Below are 12,217 nucleotides of genomic sequence, written 5' to 3'. Positions count from 1 at the left end.
AAACGGGGTGGTTTTATTTATTTATTTTTTATAGTGTATATAAATTTATCAATCTGAGCTCAAAAAACTAAGGAGTTTCAAAATATATTCAAAATTGACTTGTTTACATAACAAGTCAATTTTGAAGTCGAGCTCAAGTAGCTTGGTTCGTCTTACCACCCTACTCTTGGATTGATGTTTGGAACTTCCAACTAACCTCAGTGGTTATTCACCTGCTTAGTGGTCCATGTTATCAAAGTCCTTATAACCCCCCAAAACAAAAAGAAGTCTGTATAACACAATCAGTTTCATTTGCTTTGGGACCATCTAGAGGTACCTATAACCAATATAGTCTTCTTCAAGAGAAAGGTGATGGAGGGGGTCTGTTCATTTAGACCAACCAGGTTGATATAAGTTGGAGAATGTTCAGTTGTCAATTCATGACAGCTGCAATTTCACTCATGAGATTCCAAGAAGGCTAAAACATCTATCCTGTAGGATATGAATCGTTGAAAAGTGCCAATCATAAAGCCTAGTTTTTTGGTTATGGTGGTAACAACATAAAATGGGCTTCTGTGATTATGTTAGCCATAGATAATGACATTCACAAAAGATGGTGACATGGAGAGAGTATAAAAGCTGTTAATTATTAAAGGAGGCTGCGATTATGTTAGCCATAGATAATGACATTCACAAAAGATGGTGAGATGGAGAGAAAAGCTGTTAGTTGTTAAAGGAGGCCAGTTGATATAAAAGTTGACTTATTTACAGTAGATGATGCTGAAAGAACTTTAATGATGCTGACTGTTTATGATGCCTCTATGGTTTGTGATTTCCAACTCCCAAATTTGTTGTCTTATTAAGCTTGCTAAAAACCATATTCTACAGTTTTTTTTTTTTGTTGTTCCTTTTTGGCTTTCAACATTCTTTTTAACAAATTGGTTAGTTAAAATTTGTAAAGAGACAAAGATTGTTGGCCAGTTCTTGTATGAGATGAGACAAACAAGATCCATTTCTTTATATGGAGCATAGATTTTCATGCACAAAATGCAAATAGAACAGTTTCCATTGGTGTTGCAAAGTTTGGGAGGTAGAAATTATTAGATATAGTTGCTAGTGGGTCATGACAGTACTACTTAGTTTACCAATTTGTATTTGTTTTGTTGTTAGAAATGATAAGTTTCTTTTCGCCGATGGCAGACCAGCTTATTTGATTGCAATGAATCTGTTGAATTTTTACCTTGTGATGATTCAAAAGAGTCCATATAAAGACAGACCAAACTATATTTTTTTGTGTAAGTTCTCTTTTTGTCTTGTGTGATTTTCAGGGTATGTATAATTGTATTTGACATGAACTACTTTTCCATATCACTTTTCTTTGAGATCATGTGTAATTGGTATCTACCTTTCCTAACCTTCATTATTAATTCTTTATTTATGCCACTAAAATATTAGGACACTATAGTTTTAACTTGGCAAAGCTAATTAGTAAATTGGCGGGTTGGGTGATTAAACTAAAGTGCAGCCTATTAAGACCTACACCACACTATAATGGATGGGTGTTAGGGATTTATGATGGTTGGAAAGTTTCACGCCACAAGCAGACCAAGACCAAGTACTCTGTTTTCTTGATAACCCTTTGATTTTATATGCATTTACTTCCAAAAGCCTAAACAAAGCCTATGATCCTCATACTCATTTGAAATCATTGTGCCAAATTTTATTTTTTAAGGACAGAAGGTAGAGATTTTGAGTAATGGATATGTGAGGCCTCTGATTTCAACTTTTTCATCCATTCCCACCTTGAATAATGGCTTTTGCTTTTAATAAAATGAATGGGTAATGAAGGTATAATCATTTCCTAACAAATGCAGTCATATTCCTATATATTTTTATATTTGCAACATGAGAGTCATGTGAGGGGTGTCTTATTACCCCAACCACACTCAAGGCTGGAAGCCATAATGGGTTAGGCTTTAATTCATATGGGCCCTAGAAAGATCTATGAGGAGAGAGATGAGCGAGTCATCTCAAGGAAAAGTTTTATTTATTTGTTTATTAATTGTCATATTCATATATAATGAATCGTAGAGTGTGAGGAAATGAGAAGGGTTGCTATGATACATCCATGTCAATCACTAAGTGAGTGGGGGCTTTGCATGGATTGCTTGCACAATCAACATTTATAAAATAAAAAAGAGATTGCCAAGACTGTACTATCAAGAGTTCTTTACTAAAATGGAAGTGCATTATTGGGTAAATACAATTGATCTGATATACCCATATATGCATCTTTCAGGTAAATTACTTTTTAAACTTCAGTGCATTGTTACCTAAGTCGACCGGATGATTCTTACCAAGAAGGGGAAAAAAACTACTGAATGATGACAAAGATTTGTTATGCTCTGACTTTTCACTGTAGGGAAAGTGTAAAATTTAGGGTATAGTGGTATTTGAGTAACCAAACCCGAGTAAACAAGAATCACAACTCAATATTATTAAATGGAGTGATTAGAAACAAGTGCCCTAGTATAATATTGTTAGTAGATATGATATGCTAAATTCAAGAAATTAAGGTGATTCTGCTCACTTGGGAAGAAATTTAAATGGTACTTTGTAATTGAGATTATCTTAATTACTTTGTTGATTCTTCCCCCCAAAAAGAGGCATTTTGTTCCTCCACAGGTGACTCTGTTCATATTCTTCTTTCCACCTTTTCATTGGTATATTGTCTCGTGATAAACAAAACATGTAAGTAATGAACTGATACTGAGGCAATAGTCACTAATGGTGGGAGAGAGGTGATGAATGAGGTCAATGGAAATTTTGGGTGCCCCACTTGGGAAAATCAAAAGCAAAAGGCTACTAGCCTCCCTGAGTGCAACTTACCTACCAATCACATTCAAAAGTTCTAAAAATGCCACTCTCCTTATGCTTCCCTTATTATAGTTATCATGAGAATATGCTTACTACTGTGTGATATGTTATAATAATCCAATCTTAATGGCTACAAATGTGTTCCAGTCACAATCATCCCAATTTATACCTTCTGGCCATGTTTGTTTGGGCGGATTGGATTAACATTCCCATGACTAATAGTCCTAGGACTACGAATCCGTTGGATTATGTATCCTATCTTAACTAATAGTCAAGTTTAAAATAATTAGTCCCTACTTCAATTGTTTAACCAAACATCAGATTAATAATTTTATTGGACTATTAGTCCAATCCCAAGCTCATGTCCACCCAAACAAACATGACCTCTGTTCCATGTATGAATCTCTAAATGCTTAGTTTAAAGCTAATGGCTAACCGAAATTTGGACCTTTTCCAAAAATTGTAATGTTTGTGGTCCACTTGTAGGTCGGTTTAAGGGGCAAGCGATCATCATAAATCATAGCAAGTTGCAGAAACTATTGTGTGTCTAGTCTGCAAATTAGTGCTCTTACTATGGTTGCTGTCATTTTGGAGCTACATTGTTTTTCCTTTTCCTTTATTTTTCTTGTATTGTTTCATTCGTTTGTGAAGATAGATTGGGTTCTAGCCAATGAAACGACAAACATGACATGGAACACCATTTAATCAACCATGAGTTGAACCATATTTCCCTTTTGATGTTCTGATTAGTTAATTATGTTTCAAAGTTTGGGCTTCTATGCAATGTTAATTTTAAGGTATTTTTCACAACATGTGCAACATTTTACCAGTGCCTTTTCCTTTTTTGTGGGTTGAAAGGAAAATGTTCTGAGTGGTCATTACAAAACAATTTGTTTTGGATTTACTTCTGAAACCTCTTGAGTGCAGGGTTTGAAGTAGTTACTGGAAGGCAAAGCAAAAACAGGAACATTAGATAAGGGTGTGCCATTGACTTTGACATAACAGAGAACACAGTTTACTTTAGCATTTTGATTGGCTTCAAATTATTCTCATCAATTGAACCTCTGTAGACAATATTGCTTGTTTTGTGACTCTCATGATTTCACTTCGGAACCATCATTAGCATTTAGATACCCATTAAGTCAAGCGTGCTTCGAGTACTTTCTCTTGTTGTCAACCTGAAGAGCTTTCAATCCACACAGCATCATAATCCAAAATAGATGTTGACAGCAAAAGTGGCCCCTAATGAAAGCAAAATATCAAAGTCTCCGGAGGTGACACTTGGAGAAGACAATAATTAAGGACCACTTAATCCCTATCTTATATGCTCGAGCAATGAATATCAATTCTTAGTAGTTAATGACAATTTAGTGTGGATGGCGGTGTAGATGACGGTTGGATATTAGACAATCATCAAGGCCTCTCTTACTCTTATCTTTGTACAGCTGCTATAATATTTGAATTTGATTCGCACCAGAGTGCTTTTTGACTTCATATCAATATGCTGAAAGAAAATTGGAAAAAAAAAAAGAAAAGAAAAAGAAAAAGAAAAAGAAAAAGAAGCGGCAAGATAATCTTACATGGTGCTGCTGATGTTGTAGTACCACCATTTCCCACTGTGTTTTTAGTACAAAATTTTCAACCATCCATTTAACTGTTAACTGCTGCAACTGATACCTATCCTTTTCCTTTCTTTTACAGAAGAAGTTACATAAAGTCTTGTGAAAGAAATGCCTTCATATCCTTTTAGAGGGTGTAATGACACAAATGCCCTCAACAAGATGACACTCAAAAAGTAATTCCATAACTGTCAAGGTATATGCCCTATGGAGCTGTGATTTACTAGGCTGAAAAAGGGTACATTCAAGTAGATCAAGCTTGGACAAAATTTAATTAACACAAACTTGATTAGATCTCTATGATCCGCATAAATTCCGTCGGTGTGATTCTGGATAGATTTCTAGAAACTAACTGTAGTTTGAGGTCATGATATAGAAAACAAGTTAAAACAACACCACTGTATGCTCATGTAATGAATATATACCTTATTACACACATAACTATAGTGTTAATATAATAATGAAACACTAGCAATTGCCCATATATATAAAATTCCTCAATTTGGTCTAAGTGCTAGTTTCATCTCTAAAAAGACCATTTTAAAGAAAATTATATATATTTTCTTTATACAATTAGTCAATTTGGTTGTAGTGGATGAAAATTATACTCTATTTTGCTTTATACAATTAGTTAATTTGGTTGTAGTGGATGAACGGTGACTTCTGATAAGTCAGAATTTGAAACAAAATTATCTTGTTTTGATCTTTGGGGTAAATAGATTCTCTCTCTCTCATTGGTGTTACATTATTTTTTTAAAAAAATGTTTTAGGTTTCAATTATAATATCATGAAAAACTATATTGTTTAGAAAAGGTAGGATTGATGCACATATATGAGATGTAGCTACATCCTGAGCTCCTGAAAGATCAGTAAATAAAGCTACCTACCAGAGAGAAATAGAAGGCTGTGTATTACATGATAATCTATACATGAAACAAGCCACCAATGAAATTTCTTTCATTAGAATTCATGGCACCGTTATTGTAAAACCATCGGTGAAAAGTATTCAATTAATATTGGAACATTAGTTCATCTCCATCTGCTTGATACGAAACCACTCATTCTGCAATTTTATTGAATTTGTTAATATGAAACAACGACAAGAGTAAAGTTTACGCTGACATACTTGGCGGTACCAAAAAATTTATCACTGCTTAACTCAGTAGTCTATTGTGACCTAACCTTTGTTAATTCATGAGCTTTTCTTTAATTTATTATATGTCTTACCACCGTTAAAAAAATAAAAGTTCCTTTAATTTCAATAGCTTTCAAATGTTGCTTTTAAAGATTTTAAAATTTTCAGTGTGCAAAGCACTATCATTGTATCAACCGTCAATTATGATATCATATTTTATTTAAGTCTATATCTAATTTACTCCTGTCAAATCCCATCAAATGAGAATTATAATACATGTAATTAATAATTTTTTTTTTTTAAACTATGAAACTTGGGAAGAAATATTTAGATGCTTTAACAAAGTGTGGGATGCTTGTCACATCTTTTGATAGTTTTAGATGAGGTCAAAGTCCCTCTTCTCTTTGTGATTCCTCAAACAACCTTATTTCAAAATGGTTGGGCCTTTTTCCACTTTTTGTTGCATGCTTCTCCTAGAGAAGACCCTCTTTGGAGCCTTGGGCCTCTCAAAAGCTGTGTGTGGGTTAGAGAGAGGGCATCTTGGTCATTTTGCGGACACTCAAAAGGACAACTAGGTACTTTCAATAAAACTAGGGACAACCCTTTAAAAGAAAAAGGGATATCTAGCAATATATTCTCTCCAATGCATATTTAAAACCTTCACTTCAGCCTTCTAATGGAAGCCAAAACACTCTCTGATCCACAAAAAATGGCAGCCATTGAACCTTCACCCAACAACATTTTCTCCTCCAACTATCTTCACTCTCTCTCCCAAACACCTCACCGGCTCAGGAAGCGAATGTTAGCTACATGGACACCAGACCAAGAGCTCAACCAAGTTAGGCTAAGGTCTGGTGCAGACATGAAGAGAAAACTCAAGTGGTATGATTTGGTAGCTCTTGGTGTGGGAGGAATGCTTGGTGTTGGAGTTTTTGTCACCACCGGTCATGTGGCTCGCAGTGTCTCAGGTCCTTCTGTTTTCATATCTTACATCATTGCCGGCGTATCAGCTCTCCTTTCTTCTTTGTGCTACACTGAATTCTCCATTGCGATTCCTGTTGCCGGTGGTGCTTTTAGTTATCTAAGAGTGACTTTTGGTATGTCGGTGACACTTGAATTCTTTTAAGTTTCTTGGTTTTCAATACTAAATGATTATGGTAATATATGGACTCTTTTTTCAAAAGAAGAAAAAGAAAAAAAAGAATTAGGTTGTTCTTTTGAATCTGTGCAGGGGAATTTGTGGGTTATTTTGCTGGGGCAAACATACTATTGGAATATGTATTGTCCAATGCCGCGGTGGCAAGAAGTTTCACAGACTATCTGTCCTGTGCCTTTGGAGTGAATGATCCAAACTCATGGAGAGTTGAAGTGGATGGATTTCTAAAGGGTTACAATATGTTGGATTTCCCAGCTGTTGCTCTTATTGCTCTTCTCACTCTCTGTCTTTGTCATAGGTCTAAATCAACCTTACTTTTATTTTTTATTTTTAAATTTTTTTTTGGATTGCCATTTCACAAATTTCAGTTTGGACTCTTCCTCTCTTCCATTTTATTTTCTTTGCCACCAATTGTTTGCTTTTGACATTTGTTATTGGAAATCTAGCTTAGTACTTATTCATTTATTGGTTTTGGATTTGGAAGGTTTAGTAATATGGTTGTTGTCATGAGCATTACCACAATTATTTTACCTATTATTGTTAACTGCACACCCATCACCGTCACTGTTATTTATAATTTCTTGTTATTGGACTATGAAGTAATGGTTTTAATTTTCTTTAGTGGCATGTGACTTGTGAGACTAAATGATATTTTTCTCATCTGTGATTGCAGTACCAAGGAAAGCTCCATGTTGAACCTCATAATGACAGTCTTTCATGTAGTTTTCTTTGGGTTTATTATAATTGCCGGTTTCTTCAATGGGAGTACTGAGAACTTGGTAAAGCCAGGAGGGTTAGCTCCTTTCGGTGTTAGGGGTGTTTTTGATGGTGCAGCTGTAGTTTACTTCAGCTATATAGGATATGACTCGGTTTCAACCATGGCAGAAGAGATCCAAAACCCTTCAACGAGCCTCCCGGTGGGCATCATCGGTTCTGTTATCACTGTCTCTGCACTTTACTGCCTCATGGCTTTGTCTTTGTGTATGATGGTTCCTTATAACGAGGTAAGTGATCTAAATTTCCATGAAATTTACTAAAACATGTATTGTCTGTTGCTAGCATGGTTTTAAATAACAGTATCAGGATACATCCATGATAAGTATTGGAGTGATATTGAAAACCCTGATTGCTAGTATGTGAAATAGACCTAGTTTGAAGTTCTTCTTGGTGCATCTTTCTTACAAAGTGGGGATTTTCTTGAAATGATTCATAGATTTTGGATGCATCATTCTCTATGGCTTTCCAAAAGATGGGTTGGAGATGGGCAAGCAATGTAGTCGGGGTCGGGGCAAGCCTGGGAATTGTGGCTTCTCTTCTGGTTGCCATGCTAGGACAAGCTAGGTATCTGTGTGTTATTGGAAGGGCCAAGCTTGTGCCATCTTGGTTTGCCAAAGTGCATCCTTCAACAGGCACCCCATTCAATGCAACTCTTTTCTTAGGTGAGTAATTTTTGTACTGTTGATCTTAGATTCACCACTCTCTCTCTCTCTCTCTCTCTCTCTTACCTCGTCAGTGGATTTATCAATTCATCACCATCTTAATTAACACAAAAGAAATTCACACTATTCAATGAAGAAAAGGCAGTAGTGTGTACGCAATATTGTTGAAGTTATTGATCTCCAATATATAAATAAATAAACAATGATCAGTATGGATTTTATTTGATTTTTTTCCTTATGTTATCTTATGCTTTGTATTCTTATTTTTTGGGTGACAATAATATAGTTGATCTAAACATCCTTATGATCAAACTTCTTCAATATGAGACATGTTCCCAGCAACTTCTTTGCTTTCTTCACTTTATGAGTAATTTTTTTTACTCTTTGGAGAACTTCATAGATGAGAAAATACTTCAGAATTTAAAGTATAATTATTTTTTAACACATTTCCCTATCTACTAATATTATGCTTGGATTTTAGATTTGTGAAGAAAAAAAGAAGAAGGAAATTTAATAGAAAAAAATTAAAATAAAATGAGTGATTTTATTTTATTTTTTTATTTTGGTTGGGCTTGAAAAATGAAAAGAAAAAGAATACATATTAGTCAAAAAATATATATTTTTTTGTTTAATTACCTATGAAAAACAAATATGAATAAGTAATTTTACTTCCTGTATATATTTTTTTCTTTGTAAAATTAACATCCAAACATACCCTAAAACATCTTTCTTTTAATAGTAATATGTTAACAGGCCTTAATTCCAAATTCATTGGTGAAGTAGAATTTCAAGACTAAGAGTGATGTGAATGATAACTTTGAGTTTATAAATTAGTTGAAAATGATGAGAAATGAAGAGAGAATCTCTTATCCTCTTTAGTTTCATTTTTTACAAAATAAAATAGTGAAAATTGGCGGAAAACGAAAATGATTAGTTATGTACTTCATTATAGTACCAAAATTACTCATTAAAATATGAAAGAAAAAGCAAAAGAAACAGAAATTTCACCAATATTCTTTTCTCATATGCTTCACTTTTTTTCTCATCTAGAAAACACAATATATTTTTGAGTAAATGACACTAATCTCCCTTAAGGTTTTAAGAAAATTCATTGAATTTTAGAAGTTTAACAAAATTACATTAGGCTCTTTTGAGGTTTTAATTCAAATAATACTTAGTTATCTTTTCATTAGTAATTCGTTAGTTGTATGGATAGAAAAACGATATTTTCATCTTTTTATATTGAAAATATATATTTTACGTTATTTTACCATGTCTACACAACTTGTTTCAGTTATTAGTCTTACTAAACGAAGTTGGGAGTTTATTGTAATTTTTTCTAAATTTCAAGACCCATATTCATTTTTGTCTTTCATACTAGCCGAGAGGAGAGACCAACAATTATTTTTTTACCTTAAAACATGAAATCTCCCTGAATTCTTTCAAAAAAATCATTAAAAATAATAAGTTCAATTAATATTTTGTCTTGTATATGGTATGAATGATATAAAAACAATTAAAAAATGATGATATATAACTTCTCTCTCTCTCTCTCTCATATGTTTCAATTCTACAACTCCAAATTCATTATGTGACTCTAGTTAGACTCTTGTTTTACAAATTTTATTTGGTGCTTTAAAAAAAAAAAAAAAAAAACCATAAATATGTTTTTCTCATATCTTTCATTCTCTGTAGGGGTTTGCACAGCATCAATTGCTCTCTTCACCGAGCTGGAGATAGTGATGGACATGATCTCCCTCGGCACACTCCTCGTCTTCTACCTTGTCGCCAATGCTCTTCTCTACCACCGCTATGTCATCGCCACCAACAACCCTCCATTGTACACTCTCCTCTTCCTCTTCCTCCTCTCCTCCGCCTCCGTTGGCTTCTCCTTATCATGGAAGCTCAACCAACACCAATGGTGGTGGTGCCTCCTAATATTCGGCGGCTTTGCAATCATCAGCACCGCCTTCTTCCACTACACCACCACCACCGCCACCACCACCACCACCGCCAGGTGGTGTGTGCCTTTCATGCCTTGGCCAGCAGCCATATCAATCTTCCTAAATGTTTTTTTGATGACTACATTGAAGAGGTTGGCTTTCCAAAGGTTTGGGGTGTGGGCTTGCTTGATTACCTTGTTTTATATACTATATGGTGTTCATTCAACATATCAAGCTGAGGAAGTGGATAGGGTGGGTGTTGATGGTGGTGATGGTGTGAACCCAAATCCACAATCTAAGCTTGATATCCAAATGCTTTAATGGAAAGAAGTTTCCTTTTGTCCTTTTCAATCCTTTTTCTGCATCAATTTTCATTTTTCTTGATAGCAATGCCGGCGCACTTAGAAAAGTATTTCAAAAAATTTATTCTGAAAATAAAATGTATAATATAGATTTAATTTACGTATAATATGGATTTAAATTTACTATAGTGTAAGTGACACCAATAATAAATTTGATCTATACATTTTATTTTTAAAATAATTTTGAAATAATTTTTTTTTTTACAAGCCTAGCATTAAGGGATAGAATTATGTGTCATAATCTCTCTTGCAACAAATCTTGTAATGCTCTTTGACCACCCAATTGACTGTTAGTAACCCTTAAATCACCATTGCAAAGATTAGTGCAAGAAGGATTATTGATTTAAATGATATGAATATTTTGAGATAAGAGAAAAGAAAGAGAAATATAGAAACAAAATATGTCATTCTTAGGCTAAGAATTCTGTCTTTATATCTCAAGACACTAAAAATCATTAAATCATAAAAATAGCTCAAAATACAAGATTTTAAGAAATAATTCAACAATTATAAATGTTTTGAAAAAAAAAGAATGTGAAGAATTTAAAGAGAGAGAGAATTCTTAAGCCGTCACCTTTTGGGTTTTAGGGTTGTTAAGAAGTAGTTGTCATGGAATTCCTGATAAGCATGAACGAATCTCCAACCAACACAGACAAGACAACACCTAAGCAGTACAAAATGGGAAAGAGATTTTCCATTTGCCTTTTCTTTTCAGTATCAGATTTAACTATTTAAAAATTATCTAAAATTATTATTTTATAATTTAAATTTATTTTATATACTCCATTCCTTTTAAAATAATAGTTTATTTTGAAGAATTCAATTTTTTTATAATACAATTATTACACTTTAAAAATATTAATTTTTCAAAATTACCTTTTGATAGTACACTTTTTTTAGAAATATCAATTGTTATAATTATACTTTTTATATTGTTAATAAATTTAAAAGAAGAATAAAATAAGAAATTTATAATATTTGAGTTCTTAATTTTTGAAAATGAACTAACATCTTGAGACAATAAAAAATAAAATAAAGAAATAATATTTTAAGACAGAAGAAATATTATACTATATAAATTTAATTTTCACCACGATGACTTAGTCAAAAAAAATTGAATAAATAATTCTGGATTACCAGACTTTTATTGTTTTCTTCTTTCTTTTTGGTGTGCGTTTGTTTTTTCATTGTCGAAAACTTTCATGGTGAGACCATCATACTGCTGCATCATGATATTGAGCTACAGGTGTCAAAGAAAGAGGGGAATTTTGGCGTATTTTGACAAGTTGATTAAAAATCACTTTTTAAATTTTTTTAAGTTATATTATTTTTTTTTATATATATTTTTAAAAAAGTTAAAAAATAAAAAAATAAAAATTGACTTTTAACTTATTTTTCAAAATAGATTTATAATACACAATCCCTCTTAAGGTGTGTACTATATGTCTAATTAGGACTTTTGTAATTTTTTGTTATAACCTATTATAGGGTTAATTATGATTTATTATAATGTTGATTATGATATTATTTTAATTATGATTCAAAAAGTTTTTAGTTAGATCTTATATAGGATTCGTTTGGAATGTGAGTTAACTTTTTGATTTTTTAGTTATTTTAGCTTGAGGCTAAAAAGCCTCGTTTGAGATAGACTTTTTGATTTTTTTGACTTTTTTGAGAGAAAAAATAAAATGATTATAGTTTGGATGT

General features: G+C 32.9%; 1 protein-coding gene across 1 annotated transcript; it reads left to right on the top strand.

The window, feature by feature from the left end:
• The first annotated feature begins 6,245 nt into the window (after positions 1–6,245).
• On the top strand, positions 6,246–10,499 carry LOC114271353 (cationic amino acid transporter 6, chloroplastic). Its single transcript, XM_082902203.1, has 5 exons — positions 6,246–6,707; positions 6,842–7,064; positions 7,440–7,770; positions 7,980–8,205; positions 9,901–10,499. Exons 1-5 carry the CDS (start codon positions 6,287–6,289, stop codon positions 10,467–10,469), a joined length of 1,770 nt encoding a protein of 589 aa, XP_082758329.1. The 5' UTR covers positions 6,246–6,286; the 3' UTR covers positions 10,470–10,499.
• The last annotated feature ends 1,718 nt before the right edge of the window (positions 10,500–12,217 follow it).

This window comes from Camellia sinensis, chromosome 13 (genome assembly GCF_055761805.1).
Source record: "Camellia sinensis isolate YWXY chromosome 13, ASM5576180v1, whole genome shotgun sequence".
In the NCBI taxonomy this organism is placed as follows: Eukaryota; Viridiplantae; Streptophyta; class Magnoliopsida; order Ericales; family Theaceae; genus Camellia; species Camellia sinensis.
Note: the sequence above shows the minus strand (reverse complement) of the source record. Positions and strands in the feature narration are given on the sequence as shown.

Excerpts from the sequence above, each read along its gene's own strand:
- LOC114271353 (XM_082902203.1), top strand. The coding sequence starts at position 6,287 with ATGGAAGCCAAAACACTCTCTGATCCACAAAAAATGGCAGCCATTGAA. Across the intron at positions 6,708-6,841 it reads TTATCTAAGAGTGACTTTTG|GGGAATTTGTGGGTTATTTT; the intron begins GTATGTCGGTGA and ends GAATCTGTGCAG. Across the intron at positions 8,206-9,900 it reads CAATGCAACTCTTTTCTTAG|GGGTTTGCACAGCATCAATT; the intron begins GTGAGTAATTTT and ends CATTCTCTGTAG.